The sequence below is a fragment of the Panthera leo genome, chromosome C1 (genome assembly GCF_018350215.1).
Source record: "Panthera leo isolate Ple1 chromosome C1, P.leo_Ple1_pat1.1, whole genome shotgun sequence".
NCBI lineage: Eukaryota > Metazoa > Chordata > Mammalia > Carnivora > Felidae > Panthera > Panthera leo.
In genome coordinates, this window is record NC_056686.1 from 165068016 (window position 1) to 165093305 (window position 25290).

The 25290-nt window shown below is 36.4% G+C and overlaps 1 protein-coding gene across 8 annotated transcripts in view; it reads right to left on the reverse strand.

Moving 5' to 3' along the window:
* The window catches only part of PDE11A (phosphodiesterase 11A), a 411234-nt gene that overhangs the window by 298452 nt on the left and 87492 nt on the right, over nt 1-25290 (reverse strand). For 3 of the 8 annotated variants that reach the window (XM_042949237.1, XM_042949240.1, XM_042949235.1), the window contains 2 exons: nt 25116-25190; nt 20842-21000 (listed from right to left, as the gene is read on the reverse strand). In XM_042949237.1, coding sequence (XP_042805171.1) covers nt 20842-20937 — 96 coding nt within the window. In that variant the 5' untranslated portion in view covers nt 20938-21000; nt 25116-25190. Of the gene's footprint in view, nt 1-246; nt 289-20841; nt 21001-25115; nt 25215-25290 lie in introns of those variants that run through there. The other 5 variants (XM_042949239.1, XM_042949242.1, XM_042949238.1 and 2 more) reach the window with 4 other exon arrangements.

Sequence of the window (25290 nt, forward strand, 5' to 3'; positions counted from 1 at the left end):
CTATTAGTCATAGCACAGAATGAATGAACTTCAGAGGAATACTCTGCCCAGGGCTAAATCTTCTTATCACACCCCAAGGTAAGCTATGAATAAGAAAGGAAATGAAAGCTCATTTCCTCTGTAAAACAGAGGATTTCTTTCTGTGAATTCCTTCATGCATAAATCAGGGACTTACACATTTACACAGTGTGGAAATGGATCCACTAACTGACCCACTAGGGCCAAACTCCTAACAGTAATACTTACACATTAGCAAGGCTCTTCATTATAGTTGATGGATTTTCCCACTTTGAGAAAGCAGCTTTCCTGGTTGGCAGATCGCAAAACGTTTTATCTCCTTGAATAGTGTTATTTGTTCTCTGCATTCTCAGTAAGTCACTGCCTCTGGTCCAAAGTTCCTTCAACCTGAGAACAGGTTGCATCTATCTCAATACTAGCAGTTCACTAAAATTCTCCAGTCCCATATCATGTCAGAAAGATGGTGGAACAATGACACATTTTGGTCAAGACCGAATGTAGTCAGAAATTACTATAACATCCAAGTAGCTTGAGACCTTATGTTTCCCAAAATCTGCATTGAAAAAAGAGCCCTAGAGAACTTCTAGCTCATTACCTCATCTGGCAATGAGACTTTTATTCACATCCCAGTATTTCCCATCAGTTGTCTCAAGTCCTTTAAGGAACAAGATGGAGAAGGAGAGAGGAGGAGAGAGACAAAATCAACTGTGTGACATTTTGATCCAACCTAAAACACACTAGTAGAGTTTCAGGTTTAAAAAAATTAAATATATCATATATAATGTAAGATATAATAATTATTACATATATAATATTTATAAACAAAACATTTTTTCTCAGGTGAACTTCATCCCAGCACCAGTGGAGACAGGTGAGGCTGGGGGTAAACTTAACCTACTACAAACTACATATGGTTAGTAATCATGCACTCATCTCAGAAGGAAACATGAACTACTCCAATCAAATAACTATTCAGTCAATGAGAATTCACTTGTATGTTGAGTTTTCTGCATCTCAGATGTTGTGATTCCACCTTTAAAGTCACAAAAGTGACACTTTTGCCTTTTAAGTCATGCAGTTGATGAACAACACAACTTACGATTTTTACTATAAAAATTTACAGTGGTAATTTTCAGAGTTTAAGCTTCTGAGAGAATAGTTTGAAAAAATATTTAAAATATAATATAGTTTTATATTTGGAAATGAAAATATATGTACTGTTTCCATAAAACAAACTGTAGAAATGCTCATCCAGCATTATCTTCCTGGCCAGTCAAGTAGGATTCTTGTAGATTCTTAGTAAGGCATGAGTTTTTTTAAATGCTGCAAAACATCTACCTAAAGGAAAAGAATCATCTCCTTACTGTAAGTTTCAGGAGTTTCTTTTTCAATTGAGTATTTATTAGAGAGATGGGGGAAGGACATTTGGGTCATAATGAAATCTCTTATTCTCAACTTCAGACTGCACAGGAGACCCTAGTCAAATTTCTAACTCTTCTGTAAATAACACCTTACACTTAAAATAAAACTCATTTATAATAATGCTTTTGGGGACATCTGATAACCCTTTGGAGGCTTCCCAGTTATAATACACTAAATAATATTTTACTGCTTTTCCCCTAATTTTAAAATAATATGCTTAAATAATCTTTTTTTTTTTTTTTTTTTTTTTTTTGAGACAGAGAGAGACAGAGCATGAGCAGGGGAGGGGCAGAGAGAGAGGGAGACACAGAATCTGAAGTAGGCTCCAGGCTCTAAGCTGTCAACACAGAGCCCAACACGGGGCTTGAATTCACGGACTGCAAGATCATGACCTGAGCTGAAGTCGGACACCCAACTGACTGAGCCACCCAGGCGCCCCTTTTTTTGTTTTTTTGTAAATAATATGCTTAAATAATCTTAATAACAATAGTAGATTTAGAAATAGTATGAAAAAGCTATACATCAATTCTATTTATCAAGTGCTAACTGAACCTAGCAATATATCAAAACAATAATACACACCCAAGCAAGATTCATTCCAAAAATAAAAGTAATACAAAGTTTAAAAGTTTCCAAATAGTATAAAAATTAATAAAGTGGAAAACAAAAATTTCCCAGAATTGGGATGGGGGCTAAGGGTAGAACAAGATTCCAGGGTGTATGCCTGCAGAAAAAACACTTGAAACAAAATGTTTTATGTAGTGAAATGATAAAGAGAAGTTACTAAAATATTCTTAACATTAATACTATTTGCCTTTCCAATAAACATGTGCTTCCTACTTATCCATAGCCCATTTTCACCAATACTTCTATTTCTTATAGTTCTTAAGAGTACTTTCCACATAGAGTTTTATTCCAGAGGTTCCTTTTACTCTTAAATACATTGTGTTAACTATCAAAAATCAATGTTCACAATAGATAGTTAAATAGTTGCGGCACCCTTTTGAGGTTCTTAAGCCAAGCAGACTACTGATTTACATACCAATTTTTTGAGGATTCCTTACTTTGACATAATATAACCTTGCTCTATCCAAATATCATCTTAAGAGTGTCAAAAGTATACCAGTCTAAAATCTCACCTAAGTATTTTGATGTGATTCCAGCATGACTGAGATTGTTACAGAACATGACAATATGTACTTTACTTCATTATTGACTGGAGAACAGAGATTCTTTTTTTTCTTCACCTTTTTCTTTTTTTTTTTTTTTTCATTCTCAGCTCTTGGGGCTGAAATATATAGATGATTCTCCACAAATCTTTTCTATTGTGGAAGCAGAAATACTGTAGGCTCCTACATCTGTGAGAAGACAGGCAAGGAGCACTTGGGAGACATTATGCCACTGACATACTAATTGTTTCTGGGGACACTCTTCAATAAAAATTTTCCTACCCATAAAATGAAGCTACCCATGTGGTATTGCCCACCAGGGTACCAGAGTTGAATGGGACCACCAGTGTTGTCTGACCCTCTCCCCACAGGCAGCCAAACAACAGTATGGTGTAGAGTAAAGCCCAGAAACATCAGAGTTTGAAGATACAGATTCAGCTCTTAGCTCTGTCACTTTCTAATCAGGTAACCTGGAGCAAATAATTTAAAATCTCTGAATTTCTCTTTCTCCCTCTGTATCTCTGTCTCTCGCTCTTAGATGTAAAATGAAAGTTTGAACAAAATAATTTCTCAAGTATCTTTGCTCTCTATGATTTTCACACATTCAGAGCAGATGGTTCTTAACAATTTTCCATGAGGATTAATCAGGTAAGATTCTTATGTCACATTTATCTCTTTAACAACTCATTGTTCATCATACATGAAGAACTGTGATTTCATTTTTATGATCTTCCATTTCCTACTGATTAGTTAGGTATACATTGTGGCATATTACATATCATAATTTCTACAATTAACCCAACAGGTACTCTTTGCTCTGAGCTGTCCTCTATAAGTAGTGAGAATAGTCAATGCACTGTTTACAAAAAATGATAAGCCAGGCAGAAGGAGAGGAAAGCACATTAACGTCCCAATTCCACTATTAATTTCTTGCTAGATGGGACAGGCTGCAGTCACCTCATCTGTAACAAAAACTTTTTTAAGTTTATTTATTTACTTTTGAGACAGAGGGAGTGAGTAAGCAGGGGTAGGGCAGAGAGAGAAGGAGACAGAGAATCTCAAGCAGGTTCTGCACTGTCAGCACAGAGCCCAACGCAGGGCTGGAACCCATGAACCGTGAGATCATGACCTGAGGTCAACCAACTGAGCCACCCAGCAGCCCTCATCTGTAATAAAAAATTTAACAACTGTCTTACCTATCTCATAAGAATACTGACAGAACCATATGGGTTAAAGTCTCTGCAAATGTAAATTTTGATGTTATTATAACGATTGATGTTGCCAATAGCTTCTAAGATACTAAACGGAATGAAGTGGCATGTATCTTATCAACTTCCAGTTGACTGTCTTGCTAAATATAGCACCAGACCACAGGTCTGTCTGTTGGATAAGCTCCCTGGCTTTAGTGCCCATAACAAGTTCAGTATAAACATTGTACATCGTTGAACCATGAAGAGCAGAGAGTATTTTTCCAAAGTATTTTTCTGGGAATAATTGTGAAGGATCATCTTCTATGTGAATGGCTGTGACCTTGTACTTCCAGCACAAATAGAACTATGTTTTCTATACTGGTCCTAGTGAAGATGTAATTTCAAGGAGAATGACTTATTACTCTGTGCATGGTAGGGGGAACAATAACCCTTGCTTAACCCAATGATCTGTGCATAATCTTCCCCCTGGCAACAATTTAAAGACATGAAAGGAAGAAGCAGTTTGGATTCCAGTTTTCATCTACTTAACAAATCCATGCTGCAGACCAGAAGTTTGCCATAATTTACAAGGTTTTGTTTTCAACTGGATGGGTCTTTAAAGCTAAAGCAACAGAAATTCCCATGGCAACAAACCACAAGTATCAGAATCAAATCTTGAAACAGTGGTCATTCTGGACCTAGAATAAAATGAATTTATTGCCAGTCTTAAAAAGACAATAATAATTCTATCATCCTGTCTCAGAGGTTAATAGAAGAGTAACAGCAAACTCCCATCAGGTCTCATGACTATCCAAATCATGAAAGCATCACGCCAAATTGCTAAACTGAGGCTTTAAAATAAATTTAGAGTCAAACACTGAAAAGGAGCAATGGACACTTAAAGGTTCATCCAAGGATTGTGATTCTCTGTCTTCACAACAGGAGAGAATAATTCACAGCTTATTTTCAAGCCTCATTCTGTGTTTGGAAATAGAAAGTTGGACAAAATGCCTTGAACAAATTTCAGCTACATTAAACCACAAGCACCATTTAGAGACCATGACAAACAAAATTGATGTCAGTATTAAAGGATTTGCAAAATTAATTAGAAATGCATTTTGGGGTGCCTGGGTGGCTCAGTCAGTTAAGCGTCCAACTTCGGCTCAGGTCTTGATCTCGTGGTTCTTGAGTTCAAGCCTTGTGTCGGAATCTGTGCTGACAGCTTAGAGCCTGGAGCCTGCTTCAGATTCTGTGTCTCCCCCTCTCTCTGCCCACCCCATGCTCATGCTCTGTCTCTGGCTGTCAATAATAAATAAATGTTAAAAAAAAATTAAAGAGACAGAAAGACAACTGATATGGACAGGTTTTTGGAAATGAAGTATACCAAATAGTCAAGCACTGAAAATGGAACTAAGACTTCCCAGAATGCCATGGTGGACATAATTACCCAGTGCTACAGACTAGGTGGCAGCTTTAAAGAAAAGGTATTGATTTCCCAGTCACTTATTATATGCCATAGACAGTAATTCTTCCAAAACACCAAACTCTTTTCAGACAGACAAGCATGTTCCAGCTTTCTGATAGTGTCAATTAATTCTGAGGAATCATTTTAAATTCTCTCCAGTGAGAGACTTTTGTTATTGCATTTTAGTTTCATTTAAACCCCTTTTCAAGAACTGTGTCTAATAGACCTTCAGAGCATCTCTGGGAAGCTCTAACTTACATAACCTCATTTTTCAAAAGTGTTCATTACTTTCTCCCCCTCTTAACATGCTCTCACTCCAGCTCAGGGCCTCCCCAGGGGGAATTTGCTGCCTGCTTTGGTAATATAGTAGTGCCTACCTTTGAGACTTTTTCTCATTTCTAAATGGAGTGTGCAGAATATGAAGGGGGTGGGGACAATGCTCCTATTGTTGCTGATTGGCAATGGAATCATAATCTGCCAGTGAAAATAGCCTACAATCATATCTAGCCAGGATATTATCCAGGGCACATGTGGGAGAAATAAAAGGAAATAATGGAAAATGACAAAAAGAAATGGCTTCATTTCTACTTCCAATACAGAAAAAAAAAAAAAAAAGAAAGGAAAAAATAAATATCCAAGTATATTTTAAAAATTAATACATTATTTAAACTAAAAATTATGAAGTGTGCTACAGAGTCATCTTATATTCCATTTGAAATTCTGCAAGAATATAGTGTAGCTTCATTTAAACAGCATACTCCACAATTTTGCTAAACATTAAAAAAAAAAACAAAAAAAACCAATCCTCTCAGCTAGAGATAATTCACTGGAACACCTCACTTCGCTGCTCAGTGAAATTGAACACTATTTGCAAATTCTCACTTGCAAAAAGCAAAAGAAAGCTATGGTCATACTTATCCTCACCTCTTTTTCATCCTGAGGAGGGAAAAAGTACATTAAAAACCATAAATGTAAAATGTTTTACTTATCAGTGAAACACCAAACTGGAGTAAAAGGAAATTTTAAAGTATCTACTTCATAGTTGTATGTGTACAAAGTCATCACTATTTTTTAATAATTCTCAACTCATTAGCCTGTTAGTGTTTTTATTTTTCTTCCAGACATAAAGCTTAAACTTGGTCACAGATATTTATGAAAGGTCAGAATGCCTCCAGCACTGTAATTTAGAAATCACGTTTTCCTCAGTCACACCCTCTCCCTAAAATCTATTAAATATGTAGAATTTCACATTTATTTAACCACCTATGCATGTACATCAAGTACAGCACTATCTATGCATTCATGAGTCTCCAATGCAAGGATGCCGCAATACGAAAATAATAAGGGTCCTCCAAGCATTCCAATGTGCCATAAGAAGATGGACAGGCAGAGACAATGCCCACCCCTACTACTTACAAACCAAGTGATCCTGGACACATTATTAAAATCTCTCACATTTAATTTTCCCATCCATAAAATGAGGATGATAACCACTACCCACAGGGTTGTTGGAGATTAAATGAGATAATGTATGCAAAGCACTAATCAGAGTAGGCACTTAATAAATGGTTTTATTTCCTTGTTCTCTTTCTGAGGAAAAAAACAAACAAACACTGAGAGATACTCCATGCTGTTTTGATGTCTAAAATGTGCTTTTCCTTTAGCAAAGATAATGTGAAATTATGTGCATGTGGAAGGGAACAGGTTTGATATGCCATTGAAGAAGAGACAGTTGCCCCATCAAGAATTCACCCTCCAAGGTAATCAGAAAGCCATACTCCAAATGTGTCTATTACAGGTGCTCCAGAGAGCTTTACCTGCCATTAATAGCATGGTGCTTTGCCAATGTTAAAAATGGAATTTTACTGGTGAAATTAGTAATTAGCACAACATATATAAATATGGATGATAATTACTGAAATGAGTGGTATGCAGGATGTGTGTATTGGTAATAATATTCTAGAGACATCCCTCCAACTCTTTTATTAATAAGGTATAAAAATCTAGAAAATTCCAAACTTGTATTCATTGGGATGGACCCTGAGGCTATCCAGTCCTGCCATCCATCTGGTCAAAGGTTTCTGGTTGCCTGATGTCCACCACAAAAGCAACTAGATTCTGCTTTTGAAACTTGCAAGTGGTGTTTTGATCACCTAAAATGAAGAGAACGTGGACTTCATAAAGCTTACTGAACAGTGTCTGAACTATGTGACCTGACTTGCCAATAAATTTTTTGTTTAAATAAATGTCTTGATATGCAGCAGAATTTCATCTGAGATCTGCTTTCATTAAAACCAAGCGGCAAAGTTGCAAAGTTATTTAACAGTCAGTAGTCAACTCCAACTCCTACTTACTGCAAACTTTTTGGCAACTATTATGATGTACCTAGGTGCTATTATGAACAACCTAATAGTTGTGTGTGACCAAACAAACTTAGGCCAGTTTGCTTCATGCTAGCTTTTTTTTTCTAATTAAAAAAATATATTAACTTAGATCAATGGTTAATTAATTTCTTGTGGAATGCAAACACAGAATAAATCAAAGGAGTGGAAATAAAGTGAAATTAGAAATCAAAAGAAACTACTGGCACTTCATCAAGATAAAAAGCTTCTGCACAGCAAAGCAAACAATCAACAAAACTAAAAGGCAACCAATGGAATGGGAGAAGATATTTGCAAATGACATATCAGATAAAGGGTTAGTATCAAAAATCTATAAAGAACTGAGCAAACTCAACATCCAAAATACAAATAATCCAGTGAAGAAATGAGCAAAAGACATGAACAGACATTTTTCCAAAGAAGACATCCAGATGGCTAACATACACCTGAAAATCAGGGAAATACAAATCAAAACCACAATGAGATACCACCTCACACCTGTCAGAATGGCTAAAATTAATAACTCAGGAAACAACCGATGTTGGCGAGGATGTGGAGAAAGGGGAACACTTTTGCACTGTTGGTGGGAATGCAAACTGGTGCGGCTACTTGAAAACACTTCAGAGGTTCCTCAAAAAATTAAAAATTGAGCTACCCTATGACCCAGCAATTGCACTACTAGGTATTTACAAAATGCTGATAGGAAGGGGTACATACAGCCCAATGTTTACAGCCACGCTATCAACAACAGCCAAATTATGGAAAGAGCCTAAATGTCTATAGACTGACAAATGGAGAAAGAGGATGTGGTATATATACATACACACGCATACATGGGAATATTACTTGGTGATGGCGATCAAAAAAGAATGAAATCTTGCCATTTGCAACAACATGGATGGAACTAGAATGTATTATGCTAAGCAAAATAAGTCATTCAGAAAGACCATTACCATATTTCACTCATATGTGGAATTTAAGAAACAAAACAGATGAACATAGGGAAAGGGAAGGAAAAACAAGATAAAAACAGAAAATGAGGCAAACCATAAGAGGCCCTTAAATACAGAGAACAAACTAAGGGTTGCTGGAGGGTGTTGGATGGGAGGATGGGCTAAATGGGTGATGGGCATTAAGGAGGGCACTTGGTGGGATGAGCACTGGGTGTTATAATGTAAGTGATTAATCACTAAATTCTACTCCTGAAACAATCATTACACTATATGTTAACTAACATGGATTTAAATACAATGAAAAAAAAAAAAGAAATCAAAAGAATGTAATTTGTAAAAATTATAATGTTGAAGCTGGTAAAGTTTCAGTGAGTTGACATATGGCTATTGGCATCATAAAGTAACTCCATTTTCTGGAGAGAAAAATGGGTGAAATTTATCATGAACCTTAAAAATAAATGTTCTACCAACGACCACATTAAAAGATGCTCAACATCACTAGCTATCAGGATAAGGCAAATCAAAACCACAATGAAACACCGCTTCATACCCACTAGGATGGCTCTAATCAAAAACACCAATAATAATAAGTACAGGCAAGGATGTGGAGAAATTAGAACACTCATACATTGCTGGTGGAAATGTAAAATAGTGCATCCATTTTTGAAAACAGTCAGTTCCCCAAAAGGTTAAATATCAGAGTTGCCATGTGACCCAGCAATTCCACTCCTAGGTACATTATCCAAGAAAAATGAAAACTAGCATGCAAACGTTCACAGCAGTATTATTCATAATAGTTGAGAAGGAGAAACAAATGTCCATCAACTCAGGAATGGATAAATAAAATGTCATATATACATGTAACGGAATATTATTCAGTCACAAAAAGAAATGAAGTAGCACTGATATATGCTGCAACGTGGATAAATCTGAAAACGTTATGCTAAATGAAAGAAGTCTGTCACTGAGGACCACATATTGTATGATTCCTTTTTACAAATTGTCAAAAATAGGCAAATCCATAAAGCCAGGAAGTATATTGATAGTTGTCTAAGACAGAGAGCTGGGGGCAAATGAAAACGACTACTAATGGGTACAGGGTTTCTTTTGGAGTAATAAAAATTTTCACAAATTGAGTGTGGTGATGGTTATACATCTCTACAAATATTGCATGCTTTAAATAAATGAATTGTATGGTATGGAATTATCCCATAATAAGGTTGTTGTAAAAAATTATTAATGTTCAAACTCCTTGACCCCGTAAGCCTAAGCATCAGTTTGAACCATAGAAAATTACCAATATTTTTGGCCTACAAAACAGCAACTTGATATAGCTATCCTAAGATGGGAGTCCAAGATTTATTTATAAAGAAGTTCATTAGCTGCAATTTTATTATAACATAATTTTGGAAATAATCTAAACGTTGAGGGGGAAAAAAAGATTAAACTATTGTATAGGGGCACCTGGGTGGCTCAGTCAGTTAAGCGCCCGGCTAGGGCTCAGATCATGATCTCACAGCCCATGAGTTAGAGCTCCGCATTGGGCTCTGTGCCGACAGTTCAGAGCCTGGAGCCTGCTTTGGATTCTGTGTTTCTCTTTCTCTCTCTCTCTCTCTCTCTCCCTCTCCCTCTCCCTCTCCCTCTCCCTCTCCCTCTCTCCCTCTCCCTCTCCCTCTCCCTCTCCTTCTCCCCTGCTGGTATTCTGCCTCTGTCTCACTCAAAAATAAATAAACGTTAAAAAAAAGACATTTAAAAAATTAAACTACTGTACAATTACATGGTAGAACATAATGCAGACACATAAATTACCTTCTTAAAGAATTGTTTAAAGCATGATAAAATACCATTATACCCCATGATGCAAATTTGGAATTATATCTTTATTTATAGGCAAAAACAAGTAAATATAAGGAAATACACCAAGAATATTAACAGAATTCTCTGTAAAAGTTAAGATTTTGGGTGATTTTAGTTTTCCCTTTATTTTTGTACTTTGCAAATTTTCTATGATAAGCTTGCATTACTCTTACAATTAGAAAATAATCTTTCATCAAGAAAGTAGGGATGGAAGGATCATACCTCAAGATCATAAAAGCCATATATGAAAGATCCAATGCTAATATCATCCTCAATGGGGAAAAACTGAGAGCTTTCCCCCTAAGGTCAAGAACAAGACAGGGATATCCACTCTCGCCACTGTTACTCAACATCATATTGGAAGTCTTCGCCTCAGCAATCAGACAACACAAAGAAATAAAAGGCATCCAAATTGGCCAGGAGGAGATCAAACTTTCAGTCTTTGCAAATGACATGATACTTTATATGGAAAATCCAAAGGATTCCACCAAAAAACTGCCAGAATTGACCCATGAAGTCAGCAAAGTTGCAGGATATAAAATCAATGCACAGAAATCAGCTGCATTCCTATACACCAACAATGAAGTGACCGAAAGAGAAATCAAGGAATAGATCCAATTTACAGTACACTAAAAACCATAAAATACCTAGGAATAAATCTAACCAAAGAGGTGAAAAATCTATACACTGAAAATTATAGAAAGCTTACAAAAGAAATTGAAGAAGACACAAAAAAAAAAAATGGAAAAGTATTCCATGCTCCTGGATAGGAAGAACAAACATTGTTAAAATGTCAATACTACCCAAAGCAATCTACGTATTCAATGCAATATCTATCAAAATAACACCAGCATTCTTCACAGAGCTACAACAAACAATCCTAAAATTTGTATGGAACCAGAAAAGACCCCAAATAGCCAAAGCAATCTTGAAAAAGTAAACCAAAGCAGGAGGCATCACAATCCCAGACTTCAAGCTGTATTACAAAGCTGTAATCATCAAGATAGTATGGTACGGGGACAAAAACAGACACTCAGATCAATGGAACAGAATAGAGAGTCCAGAAGTGGACCCACAAACATATGGCCAATTAATCTTTGACAAAGCAGGAAAGAATATCCAATGGAATAAAGACAGTCTCTTCAGCAAGTGGTGCTGGGAAAACCGGACAGTGACATGCAGAAGAATGAACCTGGACCACTTTCTTACACCATACACAAAAATAAACTCAAAATGGATGAAAGACCTCAATGTAAGACAGGAAGGCATCAAAATCCTCGAGGAGAAAGCAGGCAAAAACCTCCTTGACCTTGGCCGCAGCAACTTCTTATTCAACACGTCTCCAGAGGCAAGGGAAACAAAAGCAAAGATGAACTATTGGGACTTCATCAAAATAAAAAGCTTCTGCACAGCAAAGGAAACAATCAGCAAAACTAAAAGGCAGCCGACAGAATGGGAGAAGATATTTGCAAACGACAGATCAGATAAAGGGTTACTATCCAAAATCTATAAAGAACTGAGCAAACTCAACACCTAAAAACCAAATCATCCAGTGAAGAAATGGGCAAAAGACATGAATAGACACTTCTCCAAAGAAGACATCCAGATGGCCAACTGACACATGAAAAAATGCTCAACTTCACTCTTCATCAGGGAAATACAAATCAAAACAACAATGAGATACCCCCTCACACCTGTCAGAATGGCTAACATTAACAACTCAGGCAACAGATGTTGGCAAAGACCCAGAGAAAGAGAATCTCTTTTGCACTGCCGGTGGGAATGCAAACTGTTGCAGCCACTCTGGAAAACAGTATGGAGGTTCCTCAAAAAACTAAAAATAGAACTACCCTACAACCCAGCAATTGCACTACTAGGTATTTATCCAAGGGATACAGATTTGCTGTTTCGAAGGGGCATATGCACCCCAATGTTTACAGCAGCACTACCAACAATAGCCAAAGTGTGGAAAGAGCCCAAATATCCATCAATGGATGAATGGATAAAGAAGATGTGGTATATATATACAATGGAGTATTACTCAGCAATCAAAAAGAATGAAATCTTGCCATTTGCAACCATGTGGATGGAACTAAGCGAAATTAGTCAGAGAAAGACAAAAATCATATGACTTCACTCATATGAGGACTTTAAGAGACAAAACAGATGAACATAAGGGAAGGGAAGCAAAAATAATATAAAAACAGGGAGGGGAACAAAACATAAGAGACTCTTAAATATGGAGAACAGAGAGTTACTGGAGGGGTTGTGGGAGGGGGGATGGGCTAAATGGGTAAGGGGCATTAAGGAATCTACTCCTGAAATCATTGTTGCACTATATGCTAACTTGGATGTAAATTTTAAAAAACAAATAAAATGGTGGAAAAAATAAATAAAAATAAAAAAGTTTTACTTAAAAAAAATGAAAAGAATCTTTCATAAAAAGAAAGGAAAATAAAACAAGAAAGACCAAGATGCTTAATGTACTTGGAATTCAACTAAATTTCACTTTTACTCAAAAAAGAATTTAAGTTTTCAAATTCCAATTCAAGTATTTCAGCCTTAAGGTGAAAAGAAGAAACCTTGCTGTTTTATTCAGACAATAACACTAGAATAGTTATTCAAAGAAGACAGTTATCTGTCTTAATTTGAAATCTTCACTGAACAAGAATCCACAACACCCTGTTCTCGTTCTTTAGTAATCATTCTTCCTGCCACGAAGTGCTTATTTATTTCTGATCTGTGATTGCATATCATCCTCCCTTGTCCAAGCCATGTATAAATCAGAGATAGAGTTTATAAGACAGTTTTCTGTCATTTTCCACTTTTATAAGTGGCTTGACTAGTAAGAGTATTTCATGTCCTGCCAGCTAGTAGAAGCCATGGATGTACTGGTCCCTGAAAATCAAAATGCACTAAACTCCTCTCACCCCTGACCTTTCCCTCCCAGATGCCCCTAAAGTCTTGTCCGTCCAGCCCTATATATCTCCAGCCTGGTGGGGTCAGATTTAAGGTTGTCAAGTCTCTTAATGTCCCCAGTTGAGGTGATGGTAGATTGATAACAAGATTACAGTCTGATACTCATGAGCAGATGCAGCACAATGATACTTGAGGTGAGCACAATAAAAAGACAACGGTGTCGTGTACTTCAAGGTTAGCACCTAAGGCAGCCTAGAGGAACTCACACCTTATGTGAACACCTGGAGTTCAGAGGAAAAAAGATAGATTCAATTGAAGAGTCCATCACAATTTATCATAGTTATTTGAGAAGGAGCTTTGGATGAAATCTTGCTCTCTACTAAAAGCCATTATTTTATCATAAGCCCTTGTGATATTACCTAGACTTAACAAAGCATACTCATGTAAGTAAAAGGTACAGGAAAAAATTGTTGAATTATCTAAATCATAAGAATTATACATCTAATCACTACTTAAAGCTACATTATATACCTACATATATATTTCGCTTATTGTCTGTCTCTACCACAAGAATTAAATTTGGAGAGAGAAGAAATCTTTGTCCGTCTTATTCATCAGTTTAACCCCAGTACTGGGAACAGTGCCTCAAACATAGTAGTGTTCTACTAAGTAGAAACTCAGTAAGTAGCAAATGAGTGAATAGTTCCTCCACATGGTGAACACTATTCAGCTGGTAAGAATAATGTTTGGATCAATGATCACTCAAAATTCTCTCCATTCTGCATTGGAACAGTGATAGCCCTCTGAATTAGTTCATTTATTTTGTGTCCCTGCTATTTCATGTTCCTGCTAAATGCAAACTACCTTACAATGTTTTGCAAAGTATATGGAAAGACATAGAAGGATGTCACATCCAAGCACGTACCATTTCCTTGGTAACTCTCAGAAATTGAGAAACCAAGAAAGTAAGAAATTACAAATGCTGGGATTATCAGCCATCTGAAGACATCAGAATTTTTGCAAGAAGCTTATAAATTTGCAAGCATGCCAAGCATTATTTGCATCTGAAATACAAAATGCACCATGTAGTCACTGTCCTTCATTTTGTCAATTGTTGTATTACTAATTTTTTTTTTTACTTCCTGATAATCTGATCACTGCATATTCTCTAAATTAATTGTTAGTCAAAATCCAACTGCAATCATTGAGGACATCTGAAAAAATGTTAAACTATAAAATATTAGGAACCACTATTAAGGACAAATGATAACCACTTTTGGAGTAGTGCCTACTTAAATCAGAGATGTCAGAATAGGACTTAAACCTCAGAAAAGGATTAGGAAGATGAGACCTTTTGCAATTAGATATGAATATAAGTAAAGCACAAGGCCAAATCCGGAATAGAGTGACCATTTTCTATTGAATGCGAACCCCTAAGCAGGTCCCCAACAGGTAGACCTGACTTCTTACCCCAAAGTTAGACTGCCTATGCAAGAGGCAGAGAATAGAGCCAGAAGTCCACAACAATATTTCTCCAACAGAAAAAATTCCCTGAAGTTTAACCTGAGTTCTGACAAGGACTGTGTTGGTAATGGTTTTCATGCAGATCTTGCTTGTTTCTGAAACTCTCAGTCAGATATAGTCCAGGGAACACTTAGAACATGAACAAATGAGTCTCTGAAGCTCTGGTAGTTTCACAGTGATCATATGGGACCTGGGTAATAGCTGTTAAAAGGCAAATAGTGCAATGACTAGGCAGTTTAAATGTAGATAAAGTATTGCAATCAACAAATTATGAGATTTAATCTAAATTTTTCTAGGACTGAAATCTTATTGATCAAATATAACTTGAAATCATGAGCCATCTGCCAGGAATTCTAAAATCTTTTTGCTAGGCACTGATTTTTAACTATAATTTTATTGCAACAGGTTTGAAAATCTAACTTAACTGGAGTGGAATATAGGTAGAAAAGGGGCAAAATGAGGTAAGAACACAAAGGCCACTTCTTATAATTAGTTAATTCACTGTTTGTTTAGCATTTGAGTGTCCAAAAGACAATAGAACATTAATAGAAAACACATAAACCCGCCTGGCAGAATTGCAATACCACTAGCCATGTATACCAGGAGATTTTAAAAAAATGTTAACTTTTTGAAAAGTACCTTTGTGTAGAAACTAACTCTTCAGAAGACGACAGAAAAAATCTGTCCATCTTGCTTCCATTAAGTCGATTTTATTAAACTCACTAGTTGTTTAGGGATTAGCTATTATGGCAGAACTAAAGCTTGCGGCCATGTCTTTGGACTTCCAAAAAAAATCAATTTTATCCAGTCAAATTCCATGCAAGTCACACATCTGTGAGCTGCATTCATTCTTCTGGGACCCCCAGTTTGTCACTCCTATCAGCACAATGTATTCAACATCCCTCTTACTCACTACAGTGAACTGTAATACCTTTTGCACCCTTGACATCGCACCACGATCTTAAACATTAGCCTTTGCACAATCAAGAATAGCTAAAAAATGTAAAGCCAAGAGCTTATCAAATCCTTCCCATTATTTGGCTGTGAGGCTCAAGCCTGTTGCAAGTAACAAAGCTCCAGCTTCTGCAAGTCTCATTAGCATCATCTGTGCACCATCCTCAACACCAATTGGTAGGGCAGCATCACCCATAACGGATTCCTGGAATGTGGCCAGTCCCAGCAGCCAAGTTCAGTTGGCTGCATCCCAGTTCTGCAGGGTGTCTGAACATGCTGGCACAAAGCAGAGCAGCAGGGTAGCTGAACACTCTGAATCATGAGTTGGAGAGAGGTGACCATACGCTGAAGAAACCCTGTAGGGATTAGCCGAAGAACTTCAAGCCACAACTGCTTATAGGTCAGCTGTTGGAAAGTAAATGCAATGGACATATTCTTTATGCAACATTGCAGTAAGAATGGCTCCTTTGGGGACCAAGTATAGGCAAGCTGGGAAGGATAGAGAAGAGCCCATGTTCATTTTCATACCCCAGGTTTCATCTGGCCTGCCCTTACATATTGATAGATCACCAATGTTTGCTCCCATCCAACTGTCATTATTTTATTCTGCAAAATAATGCCTCTCTTTACTCACCCAAGAATAACAAAGTGATAAATTAATTAGATGCAAGGAGTGTAGTGATACCATTTAAATCAGCTGGCTTATACACACCACTGAAAAACAGGGACATTTGCTAGAAACCCATGAAGTGAACCAAGAAATTCCAATCCTCTCATTTGTATGATCTGCCTTTGTGTGCACTTCCAACGTGAATTACCAAACTAGTAATTTGTCAGTATGTAATTTAAATTATTAATATGTTCTTATGGTAGACTATTATTTCACTTAAACTCTAACCACTGCTGATAAAATTATTGCTAATTATGCAAGCACTTTAAAGAGTATGATGATTTTAAAGTCATTGAAAGGGAAGTTTTTAGGCAGAGTCTGGATGACCACCTGTCAGGTAAAGATTCCTGAGGATGAGGGCAAGGTTGGTGGGAAATGATCTTGATGACCTTCCCAGCCTTTTCCATGAATATGATACAACACAGCCATTGAAATACAGGCATAGAATTTTCAAGAGACACAATATGATCCTATGCACAATTATGTTAGATACATAAATAGTCCAGAAATGAACATACCACATTTAATTTTCAATTTATCCCAGGCAAATAATTTACTGATTCTCATATCGCAAAATGTTTAGAATTACACCAAACACAACACAACTGATAGTCTCCAGAAGTTGACATTTTAAGAAATCAGGAGATATAAATCATATTAGGCTAAATATGCAACAAATTTACCACGACCCATATGAACAATGACATAGCAGTTATGTGTATAAATAAAATAACAAATAGATTCAAATTATTTGTTTGGCTTTGAAATAGATGACGCGATTTCATGAAGTTCATTTGCTGTAAGTGCTACCTTAAGCGCTTTACACCAATAATCTATTTTACCCTTCACAACAACGCTATTATGGAGGTTCTGAGGCCAAGAAAAATTGAGCAACTTGCTGAAGGTCACTCAGCTAATAAGCAGCAGGGCAAAGACTTGAACCTGCCTCAAATGCTATCGTATCAGGAGCCTCCTACCCAGCACTGAGCACTGGGCTTCCTTGTTTCCTTACTTGCAGGCAATACTGAAACTAAGTTTATACCGGTGAATATGGGAGGAGGTTGTCTGAAGCCTGCCTAACAGACCAAAGAAAACTAATTTGAGTTTTAAAATGTGAATTGCACAAAGTTGGCCAGGCTCTGCAAGAAAAGGTATATGCTTGCTACTACTATTATAAATAGGTTCAATATTCCTGAAAGGTATCTGTATCTTGGAATGAGAGCTATAAAACTTTTCTTGCCCTTTGACTCAGTAACTTCAGTCTTTGGAATATACCGCAAGGAAATAACACAGAAGAAAAAGGTAATTTGTTCAAGATGCTCATTCAGGAGCTATTTGAATTAGTGAAAAACCAGAAACAACCCAAATTTCTAGTAATGGGACAATGATTAAGCAAACTATGCTATGTAGAAAAAGAAAAAAAAAACTCATAATCCCTAAAAATGGCAAATATAGACTACATTCACATGTGGACATATATGTAAGAAATAATTCTACATTAAAAAGTAGACTACAAATTAGTAGAAGCATTGTCTTGTGCCAAGACTTTTTTTTTTTACTTGTGCCAAGTAAAATAGTATGTGCATTGACAATCCCACAAGACAAATGTGAATTTATAAACAAGTAGATCTTCATTTCATTGTTGTAACTCCAAGAGTGGAACTGGCATATAGGCTATCCGTAATAAAAACTTCTAGACAATTTATATGGAACTAAATTTTTAACTGAGACCAGACTGTATCTCACATGTATTAATGTGTTGTCAGTAAGAGCTAATTTTTTTTATGAGGGCTTACTATGTGCTGAGCACTCTTCCAAGTTCTATCCCTGTATTCTCTCATAAAATCCCTCTATAGCCTCATGAGATAAGTATTATTATTATCATCTCTCTTCCTAGAGGAGGAAATTGGAGCACAGAAAAGCAAAACAACTTGCCCAAGGTTACACAGGCTATGGCGGAGTTGGAGTTTCAACCAGGGTAGGCTGTTGCCAGGCCTATCTGCGGCCATTATGCCACAATGTCTTCTCTTATTTGAAAGAAGTATCTAGGTCTTGTTCTTTCCCATTAATCACTTATAGATTTTTTCTGCTTTTTTCATGTATAGGATCCTTGTAGGGAAGAACAATATCCAGACACACAAGTTGAGATAAAATATTCTCCATCTAGTGTCACCTGTATGAACATAATTAACTTGCTCAAACTGGTAAGACTTCTTCCAAGAAGTAAGACTAGAGTAGGGTTTTTAACTTTAACTTTTGTAATTTTTTTTAATGTAGGGTTTTTAAATCAGGGAATTATAGAGACTAAAAAATAAAATGCTATTCTGGACACATAGGAAAATTGCAAAGGATAAAAACCTAACACATGGAGCAAACGTAATATTCAGTTGAGGTTGAATCTAAGAGATAAGTTGCCTGGGAATAAGTGACAAATACAGAAGAACATTTAAAGTTCTTGGAAAAATGATAATTTAGAAATAAGAATTTATGTTTTATATTTACCTAGTTTCTTATATTACAAAGCATTTGTTATTTACGATCTTATTGAATTCTCATGCTGTAAATGGTGAATAGTATAGTTGACAGAGGAGAGAACTGAGACTCAAAGATTAAGTGTCTCACCCAAAGCAGGGCACTGTCCTTAGCGGGGCTGGAACTCCATCCCAGCCCTCATTCTCAGTAGAGCTAAACGCAGATGCTCTTCAAGACAAAGCCCTGGGCAGACCTTCCCTCTAAATCATTCAGAGCTCATGAAGCCTTAGGCGGTAAGGTATAAATCCACTGAGAGAAGTCCAGAAAACAAATCTGACAGAAGTGCAATCAGAGATGAGAATGAAATATACAAGAGGATCCTTTCAAGTGAAGGAGGCAGAGTGAAGGCAGGAATACCATCCATAAGCTAAACCGTTTGGGAGATGTCGTGGGCAGGTAGTGGGATGTTTGAAAAAACACAAAACTCTAATCCTTTTGTCTGAATCCTTGTAAGAGGCACATGATTATAAGATTCTGTCACCGTTGGTGCAAATGCACAAAGTAACATTTTTGCTTTATCTGTACATTCCATGGAAACATTTGCTTAGTGAATGAGGTAGGCTACATTTTATACATCCCTAAATGCCCTCACCTTCTCACCTGACTCTGTCTTATGAAAACCTATGCTTTCTTGAGAGGTCAGATCAAATGCCACCTCTTCCAGAAGCATGTTATAGATCATCTTACTGATAACCTTGCTTTCTGCCTTGTTCAGCTCCAGGATGGCATTACATATTTGGGATTTATCTTTGTGCTTCCTACAGTCCCAACACAAGTGCCCCCACACTGTAGTTTTTCACTGAATCAGTAGGAAATTATCTGAGGTCCTATCATACTCTCAGTGTTTATAAACCTTTTCTGGGATATGGGTTATTCAAATTCAACTACAGATATGACCTCAGTAAAGGACTCTCTTCACTTAAAAATCTTGTCTCCTTATAATCATATTTTATGCTGGCCTTTTATACCAGAACATTTGCATTAATGTAATGCATTACTAATTAGTACTAGCAAATAGCAACTTCCCAGCTTGAAGGCTAAATTATATAAAGTGTCTTTTTAATCAAATACATGTATGGCAGTCATCAAACTTAAACTAATTTGAAGTTTGCTTTTACCACAAATATTATAAGTATTCCACCAGATTCTATTCAATACAAAGGTAATAAGAGCTTCAAAGCCAGAAAGAACTTCAGCTTTTTGAAGAGTCTCCTTTTTAATATGAGCTGGTGAATAAGCTACTGGTGAAAAACTTAAAAATTTCAGAACAAAAATACATTACTTCTACCAAAGTCAACTGCTCTTCAGGGACAAAAATAATGTTGTTTTTATTAGCAATTTGGAATAACAATTAAATAACATTCATTTTATTGAGATTTTTATATAAGAACTGAGAAAACAATTCTTCGCAGTAGTTATGAAAACACAAGAGGAAGTGCTGAGTTTCCAAAACACAGTTTTGTTTCCCATCATCCCTATCTTCCCTTGGGTCATATGTGGTGGCAGTGTGACCCTCAATTAAAAAAGCTTATGTGTAAGTAAGATAAAGACCAGGGAAGGATACTACTGAAGCTTGCAATGCTTCACATTCTATGTACCACATTCAATGTACCACATTCTATGAAATACTCAAAACTTCTGCTACATTTTGTAGAACACAAGAAAAGTTCTTTGATCCATGAATGGGTTAATCCAACAGCTATTCATGCAAGTCCTGTCCTTTTCAGGGAGAAGAGCAATTGATGATCAAGAAGGAGAGTACAAGTCACAAAAGCATGAAAACTTACTTTTTCATCATCTTCTGTAAATGGAGCACCTTCAGGAATCTTATTTATCGCCTGGGCCACACCAATAATCTCACCATCGCTGCTTCGGATAGGCATGCACAAGAGTGATTTTGTCTTGTATCCAGTTAGTTTATCAATTTCATCATTGAATCTTCGATCCTAAAATAAGACAGAGAAGGCATTAAATGCACGTGCATTGTTATCAGGAAGAAAGGGAGAGAAGTATATTTCTGTGTATGATATTTTATCACTAGGAACTTTACCCAATGAATTTTTAATAACAATACCAGATTGAATTTCATGCTGAAGTCACCAAAAGAACATAAATGAAAATAAATCACGGCCGTAGTTGTTAACCATGGTAAATGAAGAAAGAAGCTTTAAACCTGACTACAACAACATCTCAAAGTTGGTGAAGGGGCAAGTGTTTTTAATGGAACTCTATACTGTGGTATTTATTAAAATATTTTATTTAACATAGACAACGGATTATGAAGTATCATATAAGAAAAATACATAATAAATATATATTAGCCACTTTGAAAAATATGCAGAAAAGCACCACTTTACTTCTGGTCAAAATGTCCTATGAAAAAAGAACCTATGAGCCCATAATGATACTTTTAAAATATTAAAACAAACGAACAAAAAAAAACAGGCTTCTTTATAGCATGTCAGCTTAAAAAATGTAGAAGTAGGGGCACTTGGGCAGCTCAGTCAGTTGAGCATCTGACTCTTGTTTTCAGCTCAGGTCATGATCCCAGTGTCTTGGGATCAAGCCCTGTGTCAGGCTCTCTCTTTCTCCCTCTGCCCCTCTCTCCTGCTTGTGTTCTCTCTCTCTCTACCAAAAAAAAAAAAAATAATAATAATACATATATGTGTGTGTGTGTGTGTGTGTGCACGTGCGTGCGTGCGTGTAGAAGGAGTGGTAAATCATATAATATCTATTTTGCAACTACCAATATAATAACATATACAAGGATCACCAACAGATGTTAATACCACCAGGTAAAAGGTTGTTGTTAAACAGAATATTCACATAGTCTCAGACTGCCACCCCAAAGATTCCCTATTAAATTCAAAGAGAAAAAGATATCTTTATCATGAAAATGTCTAGTGGAGATCACCTTAAACAAGTAAGCAAACTTAGCATTACCACTAATGAGACAAAATAATGTCATGTGCCTCCTGATGGGATGCAATGTGATGAGGACACAATATCATCAAAAACATGTTGTGTTCTTGTCAAATGTGTAACATAAATCTGATCATTCAGGAAAAAGTAAATTTTTAAAAATACAGATTATTAGTCATTCTATCAGAAGCCTGACCTGAACCCTTCAAAAATGTCAATATCGTGAGAGACAAAAAATTTTTAAATAAAAATATATAGGGCCATGGGAGCTGTACTGGTTTAAAGAAGACTTAAGAAACTCAAAATCTAATGTGCGATCCTTCATTGAAAATTGTTATGCAATTTTTAAGGGGGATGACAGAGAAAGTTGAACATGGACATTATATTAGGTAATATCATTCTATTAACATAAACTTTCATAGGTGTGATAGTGGTTATTATAATTTTGTAGGAGAATGTTCTTTTTTTTAATGTTTATTTATTTTTGAGAGACAGAGAGACAGAGGACTAATGGGGAAGGAGCAGAGAGGGAGACACAGAATCTGAAGCAGGCTCCAGACTCTGAGCCGTCAGCACAGAGCCTGATGCAGGGCTCGAACTCATGAGCCATGAGATCATGACCTGAGCCAAGTAGGACTCCCAACCGACTGAGACACCCAGGCACCCTGAGAATATTCTTTTATTAGGATATACATACTACAGTATTTGGGTGTGAAATGTCATAACACCTTCAACCTACTTTCAATGATAAGAAAGACAGAGAAGGAAGGAAGGAAGGAAGGAAGGAAGGAAGGAAGGAGGGAGGGAGGGAGGGGAGAGAGAGAAAGAGAGAAAGAGAAAAGAGACTGGCTCCTGAAAAGGTAATAGGGACTAAAAATGTTCCAAGGAAGATGATAAACTAGATCCAGGCTCAATGCCTCAAGCAAGGGCCTGAGTGAAATGAAGCTTCTCCCAATGACCTCAATATTCTTTCTTAAAAGAGGCTTAAAATACAAAAAAGCCCTGCTGTCTACCACCATCTAGAGCTATGAATTTCACCTGCCTAAGAGCCAAGGGAGACTAGCTGTGGACAGGGTGATAGCCTCAAGACCAAACATTGTTAGCTTTCTGATGAGGTCTGTGTTATCTTCAGTATCACAAGGACAGAGCCTTTAAAATCCATAATAAGGCCTGGTTCTGGTCTGGGACTCATGTAGGCTAACCTAAACCCTTAGGAAAGAAAGAGCCCTGAAGGAGAGAGGGAAATCAAAACCCAAACAAAATCAAATCACCTGCTCAAAATGAGCCTGCAACCAAACTTTCAGAAAAACACTAAATTTGTATTAATTTTTTTTTAATTCACCAAGATTATGACCCAGCAATGGCACTACTAGGTATTTATCTAAAGGATACAAAAAAGCTTATTTGAAGGTGCACATGCACCCCAGTGTTTATAGCAATACTATCAACAACAGCCAAACTATGAAAAGAGCCCAAATGAATTAAGAATGAATAAAGAAGGTGTTGTATATATACACAAGGGAATATAACTCAGCGAACGAAAAGAATGAAATCTTGCAATCTGTAACAACTTGGATGGAACTAGAGTGTATTATGCTAAGTGAAATACATCAGTCAGAGAAAGACAAATATATGATTTTACTCATATATGAAATTTAAGAAATACAACAGATGAAACATAGGGGAAGTGAAGGGAAAATAATATAAAAACAGATAGGGAGGAAAAACCATAAGAAACCCTTAAATACAGAGAACAGACTGAGGGTTGCTTAGAGGGGTAGTGGGTGGGGGGATGGGCTAAATGGGTGGTGGGCATTTGTTGGGATGAGCACTGGGTGTTGTATGTAAGTGATGAATCGCTGAAACCAACACTACACTTGAATTTAAATAAATAAACTTAAAAATAAATAAATAAATAAATTAATTAATTAATTAATTAAAATAAAAAATTCACCAAGGACCCATTCCGTGTCAAGCTGTGAGCTAGGAGATACAGCAGGAAGCAAAGGAGGCACCATCCCTGCCTTCACAGAACTTGTAACGTAATGTAATGCAGGTGAGACAGATGACATTTAAATGTATCACCATATACTGCAGTAAGTAATACTAGGAAAAGAGCAGAATGCCATGAGAAAGACTTAATAGGAGGCACCTATTTCTATGGGGATCAAGAAAGGTCTACCTGAAACCAGGACAAGTAACCTGTGGCTTGCATCAGGAGTAAGAGTTAGCCAGTCAAAGAAAACTGGGAAGAACTTAACAGGAAGCTAGAACAAGGCAAGTGAAAAGTCCTGACGCAGGAAAATGCTTAGTAAGTTCCCCAAACTCCAAGGTCAGTGTGGCAAAAGCACAGGGAGCCCCAAAGAGAAAGGAGGAGGAAGGCAAGGGTCAGATGGTGCCAAGTCTTACAGGCTTGGAAAGAAGTTATTACATTAACCCTAAACGCAGTGCAATATGATTGAAGATCTTGAAGCAGAAGGATATGACTCATTATCCAGCACTTAGCATTCACTGAAATCATCTTACTTGTTTTCCGTCCAGTAGTACATAAGATCTAAGACAGCAGACATTTGGACTCTCCTATTGACTGCTTCATACTGGCATATTGTAGGTGATCCATAATTGTTTTTTTGAGTGATCAGATTATTTTTTTAAGATTCATAAATAAATAAATAAATAAATAAATAAATAAATAAATAAAAGATTGTAATGCAACTATGTAAAACAGAAAAGTTAGAAAGGCCCTAAGGGCCCATATTTTACTCCTTGGCATATGTTTAGAGATACTTTTGCACAAGTACAGAAGAGAGATATACAAATGTAGACTATCGGATCAATTATGAAAAAACTAAATTAAAAACCATTTCAATATCGGTCAATAGAAAAATAAACAAATTATGATCTCTTGTTCTGATAACATACTGTACAACAATTTTAATGAATAAACTAAAGCTACTTGTATTAACATAAACAGATATCAAAAACGTTAAGTAAAACATATAACCTATAATCTGATATCATCTATACAATACTACTAATATTTAAAAACAATACTAAACACTATGTATGAATCCAAATACGTATCAAAAGTATAAAGCATAATGGGAATAATAAACTCTAAATTTATGTAAGTGGTTACCTCTGGGAAGGAAGGGAGGAAATGGCATCAGGGAGAGGTATGGAGGAAGCTTCAACTCTACCAATAGGTTTCTTTCTTTAAAAAAACAAACAAACAAAACTGTGAAGCAAAATAGTACAGTGTTAAGATTTTATAAACCTTAAGGGCCTATTTACATCTAAATGTTTAAAGTATT